The sequence below is a fragment of the Colius striatus genome, chromosome 3 (assembly GCF_028858725.1).
Source record: "Colius striatus isolate bColStr4 chromosome 3, bColStr4.1.hap1, whole genome shotgun sequence".
NCBI lineage: Eukaryota > Metazoa > Chordata > Aves > Coliiformes > Coliidae > Colius > Colius striatus.
Window position 1 is genome coordinate 70796706 of NC_084761.1, and position 23067 is coordinate 70819772.

At 37.5% G+C, this 23067-nt stretch overlaps 1 protein-coding gene across 1 annotated transcript in view; it reads left to right on the plus strand.

The window, feature by feature from the left end:
• Positions 1-23067, plus strand: part of SCFD2 (sec1 family domain containing 2) — a 199959-nt gene that overhangs the window by 47286 nt on the left and 129606 nt on the right. The window contains exon 4 of the mRNA XM_061993969.1: positions 9587-9762. Coding sequence (XP_061849953.1) covers positions 9587-9762 — 176 coding nt within the window. The remainder of the gene's footprint in view (positions 1-9586; positions 9763-23067) is intronic.

A 23067-nucleotide genomic window follows, 5' to 3' on the forward strand; every position in this document is an offset into this window, starting at 1 on the left:
CTGGATTAAAAGCTTAAAAATTTAAATAACATTTCCTTGCATACGTACTGGTAACTGGTATTGTTTTGAGAGATGTTGTGTAAGTAACAGCAATTTTTCATCATCTGGAATCTGTAATGAGTCTGTGTTTCTAACATATCCGAACAACTTTTATATCAAATAAAATTGCTCAGAAAAGGTTGAAATGCTTCTTCCAGTTTTTTTTTACAGTAGTCAGTAATAGGTATAAAGCTAGATCAGTAATCCTCCTATATAGAAATAAGATTAATTTTAGAATATTTGTATAAAAAAGTATTAAAGACACTATTCCTTAGTTACTGAATGCTGATGCAACTTCCTGAAAAGTGGTTGCATTGCCATCTTCTGTTCTCTGCTAAGATTTATTTGGTGGTTTGGTTTTTTTTTTCAGTTAAATATCAGAGTTCTTTTATTCAGTAAGCTTACTTGATTTTTCTTGCTGATGTTGAGTTCATGAATATGAGTTGGGAGATACTCATTCTGGTGTCTTCTTGGCACACAGTGGAAACATGTGACACCTGCACTTTTCTGGAACATTGGGGCAGTTGAGGAGATCAGTACCAAGTACAGTGCTTTGTGTGTCTGAGGAGATGACAGAAAGGACTTCAGAATGTATTTAAGTTAATAAAGGAGCCATCTAGTAAAAGAAAAAGGGGAGCAAACTTGAAAAAAGTAGCTGAAAGTGGTGTAGAAGTAAATGAGCAAAGTGTCACTGAGAACAGCCTCTGCCAAAGGATTTAAACCAAAGATGCAGTGCATACTGATATGCCTGCAAAGTCTCTAGTGTAAGACTTGAGGTGGAACATGGAAATACAGTAAAACCGTGTGGCTTGCCCAGTCCTTTTTTCCAAGCATAGTTGTGTAAGCCTCGTCATTAAGTCTCACAAAGGATAACTCATTACACAAGAGATGTAGTGAGTTACATATGTCATACTCATAGATCATCATGTTTTCCATTCTTATTTATTTGCTTACCACCCAAAATGATTGTTAGGGTATTCTCAGCTGCACAAGTCTTCCAGAAATCATGAGAGAAGTAGAGTCATGTGAATAATGTACCAAAGAAGAACAACGACCTCCCTCTCTCTGGAATGGTGTGCCAAGAACACGATGAAGTACTCAGTGTCTGAAAACACATGTCTCAGTGCTAACTGAGGACATGCGCAAGCCACCTGAAATCCTCTGGGCATGTTATTTTAAGACAAACAAGTTTATTCATTTCTATGAGAAATTTAAAGCATCCAGGAGATGAGTCAACCAAAGTGGCTGATTTCAAGTGTCTTTACAGTCACAGTGAAACACTGTTTTCAAGGATTACTCTTTTTTTACGATGCTAGACACTCTGGTTGGGACTTGGCCTGGTAGTCAGTATTTATTAACCTGGTGAAGGAGGTGAAAAGTAAGATAATAAAATACGACCATGATACATATTTAGTGAAGATTAAGAAAGATATTTGAGAAACTCCAGCATGCCAATGTTAAATTGGAGGTTTAATACAGATGGCAACACCTAGGAAGCTTAATTCTGGAAGATAAGATTTAACCTATTTATTCAAACAGTTCTGAAATTAGATTGACGCTTGAGAGGGCAATCAGAGAATATTGTAGACCCTGACAAAAGGTTGTTACTTTTTTCTTCATACTGATTTAACAATGGAAAGGGGAAACTGAATAGTAGAGTGCACAAAGAAGGAAATAATAGGTTGAAGTGGCCGTGCATTTGAAAAGAAAGCTCTGAAGGATGAAAAAAAGATTGTCAATCCATATTGAGACATCTAAGCTACCAGTTACGTTTGTCAGAGCCTTCTGAATGTGCTGGCAAACTTGAAACTGGAGATAATCTAAGAAACGTAAATCATAACTGGGGTCATATTTGGGCATCTGCACTTATGTGCTTAGAAATTAAAGTCTTGATTATATTGGAGTGCTTTAGTTACATTTGTCCTACCTAATTGGTTAGGTTTTATTTGTTTTAAGGCACGTAAAAGAATTTCCAAAGAATAATAACAGAACTAATATTTAAGCATGGTTTTAATTTTCAAATAAAAGACTGAAGCTAATTAGGAGAGAAAGCTAAAATACCATGTGACACTTGTGTGAATATAAATGGTCTATATAGGAACACTGTTAAAACAAGGATTGTTTAATGATACTATACTGTGCTATAATGATGAATAATAAATAGTTTTTGAGGTAACTAACAGTGGTATAACTGATGAGACTGATGCCAAATCAGGTTAGATGTTCAGATTCACATGGCAAGTGTTAGTTGAGGAGTAAATAGACTTCAACTTTGTTCTAGGTGTGTGCCTCTTCCAGAATTTGATAAACCTCAGCATGGTTGTCATCATTGTTAATAGCTCTTACTTCCTTGAAAAACACTGCAGTGCATGCTTTCAGATACATCATGTGACAGATTCTGCCTCCCTGAAGGTCCATCGCTCTGGAATGGCTAGAGATGCACTGGAAAGCCCATGATGGACTGGGAAGAGTGGCTGACCTCCAGTACCTGTGTCATGCAGCTATTACTAGGCGACAGGAGGAATGAGGGTCAGTATGGGCCAGTGAGAAAGAAAGACTCTTCCTCAGTGATGCAGTGCGGCTGGGGGTAGGCAGCAGGAGGCTGCCACTGTCGTGTAGTTTGAGGTGTAGTTCATGGGCTGTTTGGACCCCAGGATGGACTTAACCTAGGATTGTAGTGGGGACTTATTATTTGTATTCATTGTGGTCTCTGGGTTATCTGGATACCTGTGCTCCTGCAAAAGAAAAGGGAGAGAAGTTTACACGTAAGTGACCATCCGCCCCAGAGCAGATGTGTTTATGTTAGCGCTAGACAATGATATGCTCTTAGAAATACGCCTACGACATCTGCTTTCAGTCTGCTGTAAGGTTTAGTGCACTTTAGGTCCCGAGCTGTATTCTGGAGAAGCCAGCCAAACAGTATCTCATACTGGCCTACTTTTCATCTCTCCAGAGAACTAGGGAGTAGTTGGTGTTCTCTTCTTTATTAAAACTATAAGGACTGGGTGGCTTTTGAAGTTAGTTAAACAAAAACTGAGATGAAATTACTTTTGTGGCATTTGCTGTTAAAGAATTACAAAAGTATTGTGAGTTAATAACATCTGGAAATTATACTAACAAGAAGACATAAGGAGTGTCATCCATCCTACTAATGGCTCTTGATTTGCAAAATATCCGACTCCTTTAGCAGTACTGTTGCCCAGTTGGCTTGGTGGAGCATGAGAGCTTTCTACATTCCTCGCGAGTATCCGGCATTGGACGTGATCGGAGGCAAGCTACTGGGAGAGATGGGTCTATATTCCTAAGACTGTGGATGAGGAAAAAAAATTATTTGGAATTTTTCATTCCTCTACTGCGTTGAAAAATCTCACCTGTGAACAGAAGTACTCCAAGGTCATTTCTTATTCGTGGCTCTGTCAAGTGAAAAATGGACCTCAGCAAAAGCACTCTAGCCAGTGAAGCTCAAAGTGTGTTCGTGCATAAAACTGAGCAAAGTTTAAAGCTATGTGTATTTGGCGGTTCCTGTAGTCTTGGAAAAGCATCGACTTATTTATTCAATCGGTCACAAAATGTACTTTCCTCTTTACTTGTTTTCTTGTCCCTATGGAGATAATTAACTAAGTGTTGGATGAAAAAATAAGGACTATATGTTTGGAACAGTGCACTGATAATTCTGACCTTTGCTCTTTTAGACACCTCATTCATCTATAAATCGTTGTTAGCAAAAAAAATATATGCACTTTGGGATTCTGAATTTTGAAAATTTACTTCTACCAGTAAAACTATCTTGAAAAATAATTATTTTTTGGAAGCAATGCCTGAATTACACCATGTAGACTGCGACATTAATTTAAAATGGAAAAAAGTCATACAGTGGAATCATGTCTTGATGTCTACAATTGTGCTTTGTACAGTTAACTTTTTGCTTAACCATTGGAGGTGAAAGTCTTTCTGTTTTGCTCAGGCTATTCTCACTACTGAAAAATAGACAGACCTTTAATATCAATTGCTGGTAATTTCTTCCCAAGTATGTCTAGCTTGTCTTAGTAAAATTATTCTCTGCAGTCTAACTGTACACATCATCGATTGTGCATGTAGCATTAACTGCATTTTCTGTATGGTATAGTGTTGCAGATGTTTGTGTTCAGTGCTACCATTTTCATATTGAACAAAAAACCTGTTTAAAAAAAAAAATACAAAGTACGGCTTCTGGCATTTTAAAAGTTGGCAGAAGTGTTCTGTAGTGCTTTTGGGATCTGCCCAGAATTCTTGGAAACTGGAGGTGGAATTCAACATCTGTGTCCCAATATATTTGCAAAGCAATTATCACAGAAGCAAAGGACTGAAGGGGGCTATATGCATGGAATTAAGTCTGCTGCTCATTAGACACTTAGCACACCCTGCCTCAGAACAAGTTGAATTTGTTTACTTCCACTCTCATCTCCACTATTGGAAGACTGATTGATACAGCAATATGTTTCTTAATGCCTTTACATAATCATATTCATGCTTTATTTATGTCCATTGAATTTTAGCTCTAATAGTGACCCTTAATGTAAACATTTTTTTTGGTGATTTATAGAGATCTCTTTTTTCCAGAGAGACCATATAAGCTGCGTATTTCTCTTTTGCTTTCCAAACTGAAGTTCTCTGTCCCCCTAATCATTACAGTAGTCCTTCTGTGCATGCAGTGCAATTTTGAGTTAAACTTCTAGGAATGAGGGTGATTGGAGCGGCACAGAGTGCTCCAGGAGGAGAAGGTTTGTACTATAACATTTCTATGGCCCTGTTTTTACTGTAAGTCACCTGATACAAACAGTACCTGCTTTTTTTAAAATGAGGAGTCCTAGACATTATTTTCTTCTTCTGTCAGTTCTAGGTTTTAACTCCCAATTTACAGCTCTTGTCTGAGCTGCAAATGCATAATTTTGCACTTCATACTGTTAAATTTCATCAGTCCAATGCTCAAAGCAATCCAACTGTGCCTTCTGCTTTTTCTCCATGTTAATGATATTTCATAACCTTGTGACAGCACCTTCTGGGTACCAAAATTTGCAGAATAAATACGTACATGTGTATACAACCACACTCTTACTTTACCATTTCTTTCTACATACTGGTACTTCTGTATTGCATATTGCCCGCCATCTACTTCTGGAAGTTTCTTACATATTTTACAATTCTTCTAATCTTAATATTTTCCCCTTCAAATATGGCTATGGCATAGTTAATGCTATACTAAATCCATGTGCATTATAATTAAGTCATTAATTGGTTACACATCAGCTTGACTTGATGTTCTTTGAGAAGTGTACTTTGCATTCTATCCCTGAGAAAACGGTGATATAAGGTACTTTTTTCTTGGATATTTGTTCTGAAGGTTTTCATACCATTTTCATGTCAGACTAATAAGGCAGATGATTTTCAACACTTCTCAAATATAAAGATTAGTTTTCTTTTTTTCTTTTTTACTAGATTAGCCTAGTCCCTGTTATTTGTTCATTTTTTCCCCTCAGTTTATCAGTTTACTAAGGTACAGAGCTAGTTTATCACGCTGACTTTCATTGATTCCCAGGCAGAACTGACTCTTCAGTAGTGAGACTGGTACCTAACCCATCATGTTTCTGTTACTTCTTTAATGCCTAGTTTCATGCACTACACTATTTATTTGTTCTATTGACCAAGATTCAAACATTAGTGCACAAATACTTTGATTTTTCTGAACTAACCATTCACAGTTTCTTAGCTATACTGTTTGCATCACCAGCCTCATCTGCATTACTGTTTTTCTTCCTTGCTCCCCATCCTCCTATATTATATCAACTTCTGAGTTTCAGTTTTAGACTTCCCAGTCACCACCTGCTGATTTTATCTTCCAAGCAGTACTTGGGAAAAGACGTGAAGCTTTAAAACATAGTTTTGAATCATAGAATCATAGAATGGTAGGGGTTGGAAGGGACCTCTAGAGATCATCTAGTCCAACCCCCCTGCAGAAGCAGGTCCACCTAGATCAGGTCTCATAGGAACATGTCCAGGTGGGTCTTGAAGACCTTCAAGGAAGGAGACTCCACAACCTCCCTGGGCAGCCTGTACCAGGGCTCCCTGACCCTCACAGTAAAACAGGTTTTTTTCTTATATTTAAGTAGAACTTTTTGTGTTCCAGCTTCATCCCATTACCCTTGTCCTGTTGCTAGATACCACTGAAAAAAGAGATGTCTCAACCTCCTGACAATCACCCTTTAGATACTTGTAAATATTAATGAGATCCCCCCTCAGTCTCCTATTTTCTAGACTAAACAGCCCCAGTTCCTGCAGCCTTTCCTCATAAGAGAGATGTTCCAGTCCCCTGATTGTCTTGGTGGCCCTGCACTGGACTCTCTCCAGAAGTTTTCCGTCCCTCTTGAGCTGAGGAGCCCAGAACTGGACACAGGACTCCAGATGAGGCCTCACCAGGGCAGAGTAGAGAGGGAGCAGAACCTCCCTTGACCTGCTGTCCACACTCTTCTTGATGCATCCTAGGATGCCATTGGCCTTCTTGGCCATGAGGGCACATCAGTTTATTGGCAACCAGGACTTCCAGGTCTCTCTCTGCAGAGCTGCTCTCCAGCAATTTGACCCCCAGCCTGTACTGGTGCATGGGATTGTTCCTTCCCAGGTGCAGGACTCTGCACTTGTCCTTGTTGAACCTCATGAGGTTCCTCTTTGCCCAACTCTTTAAGGTTGTTTTCAGGAGATGATGTTTTTATTGACTCCTGTATTTTGATTTAATGTTGTTGACTGAGTTTGAGATAAATATACCTATTTCACTCATGCTACATTTAGTAACTATTGATGGCAAAGGCTGCTTCTCAGACAATATAGAATTCCTGGTGTTTGTGCAAGAAAGGTTATCAATATTTTAAATCCCCTAAGCGTGGTTGAGGTCATATTTCTCCTTCCTACCACATTCAGGAATTGAAAAATGATCAAGTGCTTTGTCAGCATAATGTACTCCTTGCAAGTCAGACTTTAGTGCTCACACAGACATCTGGCTAGGCATAGGTGTAGTGTTTGGAGCAGAGTATGGCTGTGATGGAGCAGGAAGAGGAGAAGAGAGCGGGACAAGGCACATCATAGTAATTTCTGCCAGTAGTTGCCATCTTCTACTTATGAATCTCTCGGTTTGCATTATAAGAACAAAATGACCGTTGAAACAATGATGTGGTTGAAATCTGTCTCCTCTTAATTTCACAGGACCTGTCTGCCACATGACAACACAAAAGACTTGAAACAGCAGAGGGATTTAAAAAAAAGTAAAAGACTGATAGGGTCAGGCTTGGATTAAATTTAGTCTGTTGTGCTGAAATCTCCCTCTGTGAACAAGCGGCAGGGAAGGTGGCAAGGTTTTAGGCCTCAGGAAAGTAATTTAATTGCTCATTACCACCAATAACTTTCCTAAATGCCTTTCCTTATCTACTGAAAGAGTTTTATTTATCAGCCGGCTATCCAGGGAGATTTCTGTGTAGAAATTGGCTGGAACTCTTGAACCTGGGATCTGAGTGGTTCCATTATATTTTGTATATCACAGATGAGATGCTGGACTCTTAATGCCAATGTAAGTTTTGTTAATGAAATGCTAAGGTCAGGTTTTTGCTTATGTTTAAATGTGTGTTGGACTCTCTTTTGGTGGTACTGTGAGGGTGGGAAAGAATTTGATTGTTTATCTAAAGTCACATTGAATGGATCTCAGACTGATCCAGTGTTGTGTCTGGATTCACCTTCACAAGGGACAATATAGAGCAAAACTCTTGAAAAATTATTATTATTTTTTTAATTGAAATCAGAAGTCTTGAAAGCCCTCCCGTTTTCGTATGAGGGAAGGGCTGGCAACTTCCTATGTTCTCATTTGAAGCAAGTTACCAGATTTTGAATATGCTACAGTATATCAGGACTGCTATAGGTAATAATGCAGTCATTATCAAAGGTATGCTGCAAGGCATCATGGACTGACATTTTCAAATCACCATGTAAATCTGCCTGACACAGCTTTAAAAGAAATAAAACAAGACTGAAAGCTCCAGTGTTTAGTCTGAAAACACACATGGCTGTGGTTGCTGTTTTAGCCTATGTGGGCTAACTGTGGAAGCCTTTTGTCAGCTCTCTGGCCTACTGAGTGGTGTCAGCTTGATTTGTGTGTTAATTTGCTGACTTTTTGGTTTGATGCTTTCCATTAAAATTCACATAAAGAGTCTGTGTGTTTTTGCTTTATTTAACAGCTTTTCTAATCTAAATGTTCTTCCAAAGATCGCCCTTGGTATCACTGATACTTAGGAGAAAACACTTTCAACATTTATCCACTGTTGGAATAATTTATTCACCCTTTATATGATACTGAAAGGATGGCGGCAGATGGAGAGCCTTGTAAAGTGATGATTTAACCAAACACAGAGAAGAAACACAGTGGCAGATCTTTCCCTTATGGAAAAATACTGAATAAAATGATCAGTAGTGTAAATCATGAACCAACTAGCATCTGCTCAGCCTAGTGCTTTCCTGGCACTAAAGCTTGTCCTGCTTAAGGTAAAGGATCCTCTTCACTCCATCTCACATCTCACTGCTCTTTAGCTCTGGTTTGAAGAAGATGACTAGTTACTGGCAGAGCCTGCCAGGAACCAGTAAACAGCTCTGGACTGGATCTCAATCCAGACTTGCAATGCGGATAATGTTTAGACACCATTTTTCCTTGTGTGTTGATACCGTGTGATCATCTGATTTTTGTGGGTCAGGTGAGGTACCATGGACTTTCCTTCCTGGAACAGATCACTTCTAAAACATAAATTAATCAAGTAGTTTAGCTAGCACTTCAATGATGAATGGAACAACAGCTAGTTCTATAGTGTTTGCATGGCTTGAATGACTCCCCTCATTCTCTGCTATTGAGATCTACAGGCCAATGTATGGGCACCAGCTTGTTTCTTTTCAAATAAGGGGTGAAATTGTGCCACACCTGCTGCGCCTCAGAAACTGAAGAGTCATGCCTTGGAAGTGTCCCTTCCAAGAACAACTCCAGAAAAAAGTTCTTTCAATCAGTAACATATTCTCTATTTTTTGAGTCAGCACTTGATAAAAAATACACCCTCAGGAAACAGCTGAAGGCTATGGGTTTGGTGTAAGGTAAAAGGCTTACAATTTCTCATTGGACTTTTTATAAAAATAGAAAGATCAACCATTGTTTATAAGTAGTTGTCAAGTATTATTTCCCTAGCTTAAATTAATGTCCCTCTACGACTGAAAACAAAAGAATGTTATTATCCTTTATGACAGCATCTGTTGCGTATAGTTAAATACCTGCCATACCATATATCTTAGGCCACAATTCATGGATGAAGTAAGCCTTTGTTGTGACTTGCTGCTCCAACTTGATGCTCCCAGTGATTGCAGTGAAGTTACAATCAGGCCCATAGTGCAAAGAGCCTCTTAAATTTTCTATAACTCATTCACTATAATTTTAAAATCTAGGTTTGTGTTTGGCACCACTGAATGCTGTATCCTATTTTCTTTTCTACAGGCAGAGTCACCCCAGAACAGCTCAGCTCATATATTCAGCTTTTCAGAAATAATCTTAAAGCTTTGGAGAACCATTGTGGTCTTCTACAGCTTGTACTGGCCACAGTCCAGACTTTGAAACACTCCCAGACTTCCAAATGGGACAACTTCCTTGCCTTTGAGAGGTTACTTCTGCAGGTACGTATTACATGAATTTATCTGACCTAAGTAAAAATGTTTTATTTACTTGTTTTTAATTCCCCTTTAGTTCTACAGCTGGTATTTATTTATAAAGAAACGTGTTGGTTGTCTTACTATGAAGCTGTTTCTTATTGCCAAACTGGTAAAAAGAATGAGAACCTACATAGTTAATATTTATAGTTTTGTCTTAGAATCGTTTTGTGAACAAAAGGGTAGACATTAAAGGTGAAGTACATAGGTAATCTGAACTGAGTGACGGCTTTACATCTATATGAGATTTCAAGATTTTATCACTTTAGCGTTGGATAGTATTATTATCATCACTACCAGTCTGATGATGCTTCTGGAAGTAACATGTTGAATCAAATTCAGAGAGGACTTTGTTACTATGTGAGTGTAAAACTTGTGTAATTCACTGAGCAAATGAGAGCATAGTAGGAAATTCTATGCACCAAGACAGTGAGGCTTCTCTTGCTCACAGCTGTCATTTACTCTCACTTTTTCCCATGGCCACATTTTTTACAGCATCCTGTTGGTGACCACAGTGTTATTTACATACTATTTTTTGTCATACTATTTCTCTCAGGAAATTAAAAGAGTTAGTGGTATATTGAACTTTATCCTACTGACCTTTGCAGATCCTTTTTTTCTAAGAACCTAATAGAGTTAATTTCTGCTGAAATTCAGGGAAAGTGCCAAACTTTCCTGCCTGTGATGTCTCTTCTGCCATTTTGTGTTTTTAGAGGAACCATCATCTAAAATCCTAGCAAGAGCAAGTCTTAATGAGCTGACTTCTAATGACATTAGAGTCAGCCTTAACTGAGTGAACTGCGTAGTGTAAACCTCAGTTAAAACCAGATACCTTGTAAAAACTGGCCATCTTTTTCTAGATGTCAAAAACTAACCAACAGCCTAACTCTCCCTCTGATCTCTGGCAGCAGCATATCCATGGTCATTTGAGAAGTCTTAGCCCATACTTCATAGCTTTGCAGTCAATTAATTTCTGTAACATCTGGAGGGCAAAAAATTGCAAAAATGTAAATAGTACCAAGCCCATGTCTATATTAATTTAAAAAAATATTGTCTCTTGGTAAGACTGAAATAGTTTTTAATAGCATAGGTGGCCTTCTTTCTCAATTAGAAAACAAATGCATCTCAGGTAAAATAACTTATTGCAACTGTTCTTTGTTTTGTCTGGACTGTGGAGCTTGGCACTGACAGCATATAGTCCCCTTCACTCTCCTGCAGTGACTCATGTCACAGAGCTCTCTGGAAGCTGGCTGAGTTCCATCTTAAAATCAGTTCAGCTTTAGAATTAAAATAAAGCTGCAAGCTCAGCATTGTTTTCACAACAACAAACAGCTGCCTATATAAAAGCCATACCATAAATCATCAGGGAGGAGAAAAACAACGTAAGAAACAACCAAACTATGTATTTTATAAAAAAGGAATGTATAACAAGCACTCTCATAATTGTAGGTGGCTTTGGATTATACCCACTGCCTTTCTCCCATCATATTAAGGTAAAATGTTTTAGCCAAAGTAAACTTTCTAGGCTAACATTTGTAGCTGTCTCTTAAGCATATACTCGTTTTCAGTAGTTCAAACAACAATTATTTTTAAATTGCACAATCTGTACAGCATATATCCTTTTATTTACTCTGTTTTGAAGACAGAGTCTGACATGCATTATTGGCTTCTGAGCACACGGTCTGTCTCTGATCTCTTGACACTAGTTTGTAGGAAAAGCGAAATACTAAGAGATGCAGAAGACATCAGAGATATTTTTATTTTTAAAAAATCAAGTAGGACATTACATTGGGGATGGCTGGTACATGTGGCTCTGCACCAAATTTGATGCCATGGTAGTATATTTCAGCAGTACTACTGAAAATTCTTTAGTGTAACTGTTGTGTTTCAGATATTTTAAAACAATAAATCTTAAAAAGTCTGAAATAAAAAATGATTCAACATAAAAGTAGTATTGTTACAATCCTATGTTGGAACAACATAGAACACAACTGTTTGTGAAAGATCTACTGGGATTAATATTATTAGACTCGGAGAATGTAAGAATTCAAGATTTTTCGCTGGTGGATGCATGTTAGACTGAAGCTGATGCCAAAGGAGATAATCCAGTATAAACAACTGGTGTCAGAATTGTCCTATTTCCCAAAAAAATAAATCTGCACAGTTTTGGAATTTCTCTCATTATTGGATCTCTCTGATAGGTCTTGTGATTCTCTGCTTAGTCTGCTTTGTGCTGTTCAGAAAAAGCCACATTGTTGATGTGAAACCTTTAGTCTAACTCTTACATTGAATAATCTCTTGCATGTTTCTTTACTCCTTGATTCACTCATTTCAGTTGGTTTTGAAGGTACTCAGTTCTAAAAGTGCCCTCACAGAGATAAAAAGCAGCTCACTTCCACTGTTTTATCATAATTAAAGATCTGTAACTAGATTTTTCGGACCTATATTGTCTCAATAAGTTTATTACATCTCCAGCAAAGAATGGTATTTTCTTTATTTGAGGTTGTCTTTCTATTTTTCTAATTCTGAGCATCTATAAAGCTGATAGGTGGAAGGGGAACACAACCTAAATGTTGCACCACGGTGCCTTCAACTCTCCAGTATTCCTTATGTGACTGCCTTGTTTTCCTTCAAGTGGGGATTTAAAATTTAAGGAGGTAACTGAAAGTAAGAAAGTGGGTCATCACTTGATTCTCTTCAGCTCCATTTAACTGTTCCCCTGTTGTCCTCAAATTTGTGACTTTCATGGAGATTTTTTATGCTGTAGAGGCCCATGAAATACAAAAGCACAAGAAGAGGAGAGCTCTCCAGAGTTCAAAGTGTGACACTGAGAGAAAAAATATTTTTAAAATATACTACTCATAGATTCACTGAGCAGGAATTTCTGCCTCCAAATTCAATTTAAAAGTACCCAGCGTCTATATACAGCAAGGGAAAGGGCAGTTGCTTTGTGAAGGATACTGATCTGAAATTCCTCAGATTGCATGCAACCTCTCAGAATTGACTCCATTCTGCTGGCATAATCTTGCTCTCAAGCTTTAAGAGTAAAGAACTTCTCATACTACGTAGTAGCCTATTTTATTAATTTCCCCATCCATTTAAATCTGAAGGTTGGGATTTGAAGTGCAAGCGAGTTTATCAGATTGAGTTTCTGAAATAGCATATGAAGTACTCGAAATGCGTTTCCACCCAAAGAAAACACATATTCTCCAAGCAATTTAAAAATCTGTTGCTGTACTTTGGAGTGAGACAGAAGAGGAGAAGGGAGGATTTAAGTTGATTTCAAGCTTCTGTAGGTTGCTGTGAGCAAAGACATTGTCATGTTAAAAAATTTACTCTTAGTATTGAAAATTCTGTGAGCAGCAGATTCTGACAACAGTTGTATGAGTCTGCACTGCGTGGAAGCTAAAGGTTTGTTGCCTCTTGTCCTTAGCTAATTGTCTGCTGCACATTTGTAAATGCAAAGCTTTCCACTAAACTGAGTGGATTTAAAATGTTGGGTCCTATGTGTACTGTGTGTCAATCCCAGGGTAGAAAGTTCACACTGTAGATGGCTTTCTGTAACATACAGTGACTAGCAATAGCTCCAACTAAAAGCAAAATCTCTGCTATGATGTTATTGTTATCTCTTGCTGTACTCCTTACAACCAACTCATACTTTATCAGGCAGGTTTTTGCACCAGGATTGTTGAAAACAAACAGTTGCTTTGCTTTGCCTCCAAAATGAGAGGGCTGTGTTCTTTTCTTTTTTGAGATCTCTGGGCTAAACTTCATTTTAAAACTGCAAATGTATCACCGTTGACATGTGAAAGGAACTGTATTGCTCAAATTAAGGAAGTCTGAAAGATTACTAAAATCATTGTTATGGTGTTGGGGAGGATATTGTTGCTTCTTGGAGGTTTTGTGGCATAAAGTTTTTGCACCTGCTGAGCAAGATTTCACAGTTTACTGGGAAATTAGTATTTCAGCATTGATCCGGAAGCCATGATGCCACCACTGAATCTTAGTACTGTCAAAATTTTGTTTTATGATGCTGATTAATGTCACATAATCTCCAGAATAACTGGAATTTAAGGTCATAATAAAAAAAAAAAAAAAAAAACAACTGCAAACCAACAAACCTACAAAACCAAACCAAACTCCAAAATCCTCATTAAACGTTGAGTTTAATTCTATTAAGTTACTTTAATTCACTGTCTATGAGACAAGTGCCTTGCTGACTTGGCCAGTGTTCCCACACGTAGTATCTACAAGCTATGGCATTGGTGACAGCAGTGAGTTTGGAAATGGTGTGTTTCTAGCACATATTGAGGACAACTATTCAACAGCCATGACAGTGCGTAGCATCACCTCACGCACATTGTCCTGTTGCTCTTGAACTTAAGCTCATGATCAGCTGGCCTAGCTTAATTGAGTGTAGCTTCTCTACTTGTAGTCTCTCATAAGAACATACAGGTGGACACTGTGTATCACCTTGACTACTTAGAAAAACAAATTGACTGTAAAGCCAATTGGCAAGCATAGAGAGATTGTCCAACATGGGCTGCCCTCTATCTGTGTTGTCTTGTGTGTCCTCTATCAGAGTTGTCATGTGTCAATTCAGTATAGAGTATTTGATGTACCTGTAAAAGTTACTACCTTCTAAAGTCAACTTAATTGTTTTCAAAGTATGACTTGTCTGTTTTTTAAATTTTACAGGATCTTTTCCATCCTTCTTTTTTTCAAAGCTTTGCTATCATAGGAAAGAGAACACTATGATATTTTAGCAAAATTATCTGGAGTTTTCAGTGGCTCCTGGTAATAATATTAGTAGGTCAAATAGTTTGGTGGTGGAAGCTACATACACTTATATGAAGAAGTCCTGACAGTATAGTATTTTCATGTTTAAATTTCCATGTGCTAATCAGTTGCATTTTGTTTAATTTCTGTTCTGTCAAATTTGTTAGAAGACAGATTTTTTTTGACCTTTATGTCTTGAGAAACAGAAAATACAGACGTTTTTAAAAGAAACCTAAACTTTGTGCCAGATAGTCATTCCAATGGTTATATTTTTCTGTTGGCAGAAAGTGGTTATGAGGCTAACAAAATGATATCATTATTTCTCCTCTGAATATTTGAGTGCAAACTCGGGAAAAAAAGCAGTGGAAAAAGTGCAATACAGAGGAGTATTTTACATTGGAATTACTGTTTCAGTAGCAAGATCTAACAGATAGGATGTTTTTAACCATTCCGTCCTGTGCCATGATCATCTACCATTTTCGTAAATGGAGGGTAGACATGACTCATTGGTTAATCAAGTATGACATTATTCTTTATAATACTTTTGGCCATTGAAGAATATGGTAGGCGTTGTTCACATAAGCATGCCTACACCAGACTCTATGCCAATAAATTTGGAAACTGTAAGACATCAGCTTTCAGAATTTCCCTACATAGAACTCAGTGTGTTTCCAGATCTCTGAACTTTTCTACAGGGCACAGTAGTTACTAGGTGCCATTAATTGACTCTAAACAGGTATAGACCAAAAGCTTCAGCATAGCTTCAGGGCTGCTGAAGCAAACATTTTGATACAAAGCAGTAAGGAAATACAAAAGCTATTGGATTAATTTCTCTTGCTCTGCAAGAATAATTCATAGTTCAGCTGTAGTTAGACCTTTATTTTCATATAGAATATATAAAGTTCACTTGGATTCCTTGTTATTATTATTTATATTGCTTTACTTTTCATGTAATTTATAATTATGTAACTCAACTCTGTGCAATACATTGCTTTTTTCCTGGCCTGCAATGTTAATCAAGAAATCTTTTAGAAGAGATGCTACAATGAGACATTATATATAAAAAAAAATCTTTACATTTTCTCAAGTTGCTTTTCAGCAGAAAGTCACATATGGAATGAATTGTAGTTATAACATGTTAATAGTAAAGATCACCATCTAGAATTTGGTACCTTTGGGCTGAGATTGCAGTTTGGACATAGCATTCTATCTTAAGCAGCTACTGAATCAAATGTAATTTGTTAATTACTTCTGAAGAAAAAGTTCTCCTTTAGCAATCACTTCCAAAAGGACTTGTCCAGGAAGGTGCATCTCGGGCTCCTCAAACATCTGTCATGGTCTTCGGACTCCTAGGCCACTGCATCTATGGACACCACTTTGGGCTGCTCACTTGGCCACCCTGGCCAAGCCTCACTGGCTGACTGCTGCCAACAGCTTGGGTTCATATTTCTCCTTTCCTTTCCTTTCCTTTCCTTTCCTTTCCTTTCCTTTCCTTTCCTTTCCTTTCCTTTCCTTTCCTTTCCTTTCCTTTCCTTTCCTTTCCTTTCCTTTCCTTTCCTTTCCTTTCCTTTCCTTTTCCTTTTCCTTTTCCTTTTCCTTCCCTATCTTCTTCACATTCCCCTTGTTCTTTCTCTTCTTACTCTTTTTTTTCCAAAATGTATTTTTAGCAACAATTTCCCTTGCCCCAGAGATTACATCACATCTTCTGACCATCCTCAGGACTTCTGGGCACAATTCCTACCTCCCTGCTTGAGTACCCCCCATGGTGGTCTTTTTCTCTTTTCTTCTTCCTTTTCTTCTTCTCCTTTCTCTTCTTTTTCTTCTCCCTTCTCATCTTTTTTTTCCTTTTTCTTTTCCTTTTTCTTTATCTACTTCTCTTTGTTCTTTTTCTTCTTATCATTACTCTTGTTCCAAAATTTATTTTTCCATAAGCTGCCTGCAACTTGGCTTCACATTTCTCTTTTCCTTTCTGTTTCTTTTCTTGTATGTGCTTGTACAGACTTTTCCGTATGATTACTTCCTTTACATCACAGCTCTTAACTCTCTCTGCATCACCTCTTTTTTGTCTTGAAACTTTTTAATGGCATAACTAATCTCAGATTTTGAAGGCAGTGTTTTTCATGAATGCATTATTTTCCATAGGAAAGTATCAACAGTCTTAATGAGTGGTTACTACTACTTCTGCTCTCTCAGAGATATGTATAACAGACAAATGACTTTATCCTAGTTGATGTTTCTCACACATTCCTGATGTTTCTTTTAAACTGAGGTTGAATTTTTCTAGTAGTCTTCTTTCTTTAGATTTTCTCCAGCTCTTATCTCTTCAGTTAAATTACCTTTTATTTCAATGAAGTTTATCTAGGGAATTTCTTGATCGAAGAAGATAACTTTTTGGTGGTATCTTTGCATGTTTCACTCCTTGGCACCATATGTGGGTACAAGAACATTTAAGTCTGCATGATGTAGGCCTAACAAAAGTGGATTTAAACTGGAAACTGCTTGCTGGCTGTGGTGTTCCCACCTTGATGTAGAGCAGCACAAAGGCTGATACAAGACATACTGGTGTAATAAGACTGCTTCCTTCTCAGTTGCCCTCAAACAAAAAGCAAAAGGAAATACTTGTTCTGTACCTAATATGAGACTTCTGTAGCATTGATTTCTCTGTGTTTATGCTTTCATGCATTCTATAAGAATACTTTATTAATTAACCATGGAGTACGCACAGGAGAAAAAAAAATTCTCTGTGACTGTCCACCTGCACCACCCCATGCCAGGATGCTTGCCTTTGTGTGCCTTTAAAACAAATTGCATGTGGTTCTGTAAGTGTTTCAGTTACTCAAAGTAGTCATGTTGCCTGCAGAAATGAAGGGCACCATGCATGTATAAAACTTGGGCAGTATTTTCTAATGAACTAGGACAGCCTGTTTGTGCAGCTGTGTCTAATAAGGCATGAATACAGTTATCTGCTATTTACCTCCTCACACTCTGTTTGTTTGAAGTACAGAAATGCTGCACATTCAAATTAGGCAATTCAGTACAGAAATGTAACTTGAACTATTGATGGGAAGTATTTCATAATTTTGTAGCAGGTTAAAACATATGGTTATAGTTAATAAATAAATGGATTAGACCATAAACCACTGCCATTCAGCACAACTGTTGGGTTGATGTAGGTTTATCCTTCAGGAGAGTAAAATGTAGGTGAGGGATAAGTAATAAATGATACTCAGGATCTGTGACTGGGGAAAGGAAAAGTTTCAAATTCTTTTTGAAGAGGGCATTTATATGAGAAGAGGAAAGGACAATGTGCCAGAGATGAAAAAAAAAAAAAAAAGATATGAGAAACTCTCCAAATAGGAATTCATTCTATATATCAATTTATCTTCTAGTATTTCTTCCCTGCTCATCCCCAAGTCTAAGGAAAGTGAAACAGCTGCTAAGCCATAGGCAGCAAAGACTTCAAACACAGTTCATAGTTCATCAGACTTGCATGGTTGGACTGCTTTTCCTGAATAGTGCACATAAAAATAAGGAATGCTTTCTTGAAGTTTTTTAAAGTGTCTCAATTTTTTTCTGAATGTTTTAACCCAGTATTCTTCTGCAACACAGGAACAAAGGTAAATAGATAAATATAGGTAAATTTGGAAAGATGCAGGCACTGTATTAAGTGAGGTTGTCAAATGTCATAGCTATTAAATGTATCTACTCAGAATACCATTTTTCAGTCATCAGTAGGATCAGAGTGTAGTTAAGATAAAGGTTCTCCATGATAGTATGGCATGAGTCCTCAGCTGCCTTTTTATAAACAGTTTTGGTGCCCAGACACTCACTAGCTTCAAGGTTTTTTGGTTCTCTTTGGTTTTGAAAATACACTTTTAAAAATGTATTTTAACAGTTACAGTTATGAGAAAATTTTGAAAGTCACTACTTGCAGAATAATAATAATAAAACAATAAAAAGGTAAATTTCGTGGTGTCACATACTATGACCTAATGTTCATTATCTGTATTAGACAGTAGCCTTAGCTGGGCATAAGTCTTCTCATTATGACCATACAATACATAGGAATGCATTTCAAAATATATGTTCTTGTACCAGAAGCCAAGTGAGAAGCTCTTTTAACCTTCTTACTTCTCAGTGGAATTATCCTTCCTCTCCTCTGTTGTGTAGGTTTTTTTCCCAGACTGTAAATGGATGTGTCCGTGTAGGTTATTTGGAATTACTCAAAAAAATACTCTGTGTACTCAAGGATTCATTACATAACACTCAGGTACTCTGTATTCCACAGTAGCTCTGGAGACCTTTAAAACAACTCAGGTAGCACTTTCTGTGTCCCTTTATCTACTGTTTCTCCAAGCTTATTGTGATGAGAGGTTGGCTTTTTCCAGAATTATTGGAAAATTGGTGCTTCTCCAGCATCTCCTGAAAAAAGGGCAGTTTGAGAGATGGCAGCAGATATATAAAGATGTAAGCTGTTGCTACTTCAAGGGAGTATCAATCACTGACATGGGAAAAGTTTTGCATTGTCTACATAGTCTTCTAGTTTCATTTGCTTGTTCGCTGCAGGGAAGAGGTTGAACATACTGAAGGCACATGCACCACTATTTAATTGGTAGGGGTCTCTGCACGCAATGTCAACAAACATGTAGATTGGAAACCCCCTATGCATTTCAGAGGACATTATCAGTATGGAAAATGTTAGTGTTTTGTTTCAGGTTCTGATTTCATCCAGTTTTTGCAGCTACACAGAATGAAACTTTTTCTGTGTGAATTCAATGTGTAGAAGGCTACCAGTTTGAACTCCAAATGTCAGCATCTGCAAATGATTTGGTTGGCTGTGAAATTGTTTCCTAGCCTATCATTGTGTGCATTTGTGTTTTATCCATGTTCTGAGCAAGATCTCTATTAGAAGTGATCACTACTGGGAAATTAATGATTTCTTTAATATTTGGTGAGCGGACTTGGAGAAGTAAAGCATGGAGTAGTGTGCCCTTTCTAATGCCGCTTCCCTTCTGTAAGTCAAAAGAGGACACGCAGTTCTAAGACATCGGTAAAGCACTCTTGTTGGGCACCAGTTACCTTGTTGTTTTCCAAAATGTGCTGTTTATAGGAGTTTGTTTTCATAAAATATGTAGAGGCAGAGGATACCTTTAAATCTTCAAACTACTTCAGTAAGTAGTTACAGGAGAACTGCATTTCTTACGTAAAAATACAAAAGCAAGATGCTGTCTTGCAGAGGGAGCAACATATTTCATGCAGATGGGCTCTCAAACAAAGATGGAAACAGCATCTCATGGATGACCAGGTGACCTGTTTTTCTGTCCTGAAGAACTAAAAATAATTTACATATTTTTGTTTTTAAACCATTTGCGTGTCATCTTGGTGTGATTATTGGCACATGTTGTATTGATTCAACTTTATTGTCGCATTATTCTCTCACATTCAAGGGCCACATGTGTTCCACATCTGGTGAACATTCAAAGGCCTTTTGAAAAACATCACCACGTTTTTGTTCTTAGAAATGCTTATGACAAATAGCATACTCTTGCATCTGCTCCTGCTATTGGTTGCAAACAGGATGCATCTACTGTCCAGTTACAAAACCACCAAAGATAACATAACACATTTCCTGTTAACCAAAGTGATTAACTGTTTCACTGTGGGTCCTTGCTCCTTGCACCGGAATGACTGTGCATCTCTGTTCCACTGAAATCACAGTGGACTGTGCTGGATGTGTTTCTCTTTATGGCTACTTCCATTAGACTAGGTAATGTGGGAAGACTAGGGGGAAAGCTGTGGGAAGACTGGGTAATTGAGGAGAGCATGCCTTAAAAACTTCTAGCATAGTATTCAATGTCAGAAGTCACCAATAAACTCCCACTTAAAACACTCTAGAAAAAGTTTAATGTTTTCCTACAGATCTGTCAATACTGCTCTGGTTTGGTGCATTGCTCAATACATTTTATAGTGTGACTGCATGAATATTTACTATGCTTCGTGGTGATGATGTTGCATTTATCATGAACCTCTCATGGTGTGAAGTATACTCATGTTGAACGCCATGTGTTTAGAATATATATTTCCCTGTACCGAATTAGTTGCATGCAAAAGAGATTGCAGTGTGCTTTTCACACATTATTTATTATGTAGGGCAAAGTTAAAAATCATGATTACCATCTTCTTACATTTCACCCTTAGGTGCACATAGTACAAAATCTCATTTGGAGATACCTAAAGCCAAACTCAAACCTGAAACATGTTTAGTTGGGCTTAGAATGAAGGAGAAAATATTCTCCTGACTCAATAATGAACTTCATTTCTCTTTTGGGACTTGACTTCTGACACAGAGAGAAGGCCAAAATAAAAACCAGAGTGAGTGAGGGCCCCGACTTAAACCTGCTTTTAATTAAGCCTTGTAAAGAAGCTTTTCTGCAAAAACCCTCAGGTTGAAGAGTTCATGCAAAAAAACCTCCCTGTGGCTTATGAACAGCCAAAGTGGGGACATTCAAATACACACTTTTGAAAAGTTTAAACTAGAAAAAAAATGCAAGTGGGAAAGTCCGTATTATTGTTTAATGCAATTTTTAGCAGGCCACTTCTTTTCCAGTTGTCTTCCATTTTTATTATTCTATGTGTTTCAGTTTAAAATGTAATGCCACTATGAGATATTTTGATATTAACAAACATGAAAACTAAATTGCTTTTGTTTCTTTTTTTCCTAATTGCATATAAATCTGACCCAGTTCAGCTGGACGTAGTTACAGTGCTAGAAATGTAATACACATTTCAAATCAGAATCCTTGTGCCAAGGCAAAGGTCAAAGTAATTTTCTTGTTTGTTTGTTTTTAAAGGGATTAAATGAATGTAGTTTTACCACAAGGAAAACGATAGTGCCCATTACTTAAGTATATCTTTTAAGTGCACATTTAAATGGGAGTAGTCAGTCCTGTCTGGAGCGGTGGCAGGGATCAATTCAGAAGTAAAGGATTCCTGCTTTCGGTGCAAAGTAGTGTTCATTGTGTGAGACTTCTGCTAGATCACTTATACTATCAACCCCAGACAAGAGCTTACACCACATTAAAATAAAGCTGTGGCTTCAGTGACAGGCTGTAAACAAAAAAGGGTGGGATACACTTAATGGCAGCAGTATAGTGCTGAAGAAAAATAAATAATTCCCTTTTACTTGCAATTGGCAAAGGCCCAAATCCCGAAACATCATCAATCATCCTTGATGACTAGATGAGATCATAAAACCGAATGAGGAAAAATAAACTTGAATTTCACTTAAACTGTGATTGGCACAGCAAAAATTAACTTTCGCACAAAAAAAAAATGTTTTCTTCTTCCAAAACTTTTCTAATTGCCACCCTTCCCAACTTTTCCCCACCCATTGCAGAACTTCCAAGTTCTGATCTTCATGGTTGGTAGATGTCAGCTCCTATCCTTCCACATGTCTTTCAGCATGTGCATTTAGGTTTTTGTTGAGAAGCAAGCAGCTTTTGCATTTCTTCCAAAAAAACATTTTAAGTGTAGTCTTCATATAAATACTGAACATCATGTTATTCATAACCTCATAATTCACCAGTTCAGCAGTTGAATAATGTAGCAGGCATGGAAGACTGAGAAGCAAAGAATGTTAGACAGACCAGGAGAGCCATCTGACAAAAAACCCTTTGGGAAAAACTTCCCAAGAAAAATACGTGAAGTTTCTTTTTCAGTGCTTCACACATCTACAGCATATTATGAACAAAATACACACTCTGGGGAAGTTATGTACTGTCAGGACAATTGACTTAATTTTTACAGCTGTGTTTTGTGCTGTGATTTTTTTACAAAGTTTCTGTGTGATATCCCTTGAGAGAGAGAGATTACTTCTTCATAAGCTGATATCTTTAAAAATAAAAGTTAAGATGTGGAAAGTTGGAAAGCTGGTAGAAAAAATACTAAAATACCACCAAAGTGTCAAGTCCTGAGGTTCTGAAGCCAGTTTTGGAGCTGGCTGGCTACATCTTTATTTAATAGATAGAGCAGCATATCACAAATAATGCAATCAGTCAATGGTCATTATTGATTAAATGAGGAACATCAAACACATGGTTAGAAGAATTAATTCAATACTTTTTTTTAAATTTTGTAGTTTTAGATCATTAGTTTGAAGCTGCTTATGGCATATACAAAGTAAGCTGAGAATGTCAATCTGGTTCTTAGGTGTTTGATGCCAAATTGGCAGAGATTGAGTAGAAAGAGAGCTTGGGTTACCACCTAACCTCTTGAGCTTTTTGCATACTTATTTTACCATTTGTGCAGATAAAGGCTTTTGCTTCACCATGCTGCCAGTCTGATCCTTGCTCTAAGATGAAAACACTGAATTTAATTATGTAGCTGTGGGTCTGGGTTCAGACATCCCCTGTGATATCAGATGTGTAAAGTGAACCTCTGCTGGTAATTACAGTGTATTACTGACGAGTGTTGGGAGCAAACTACATGAGTGAT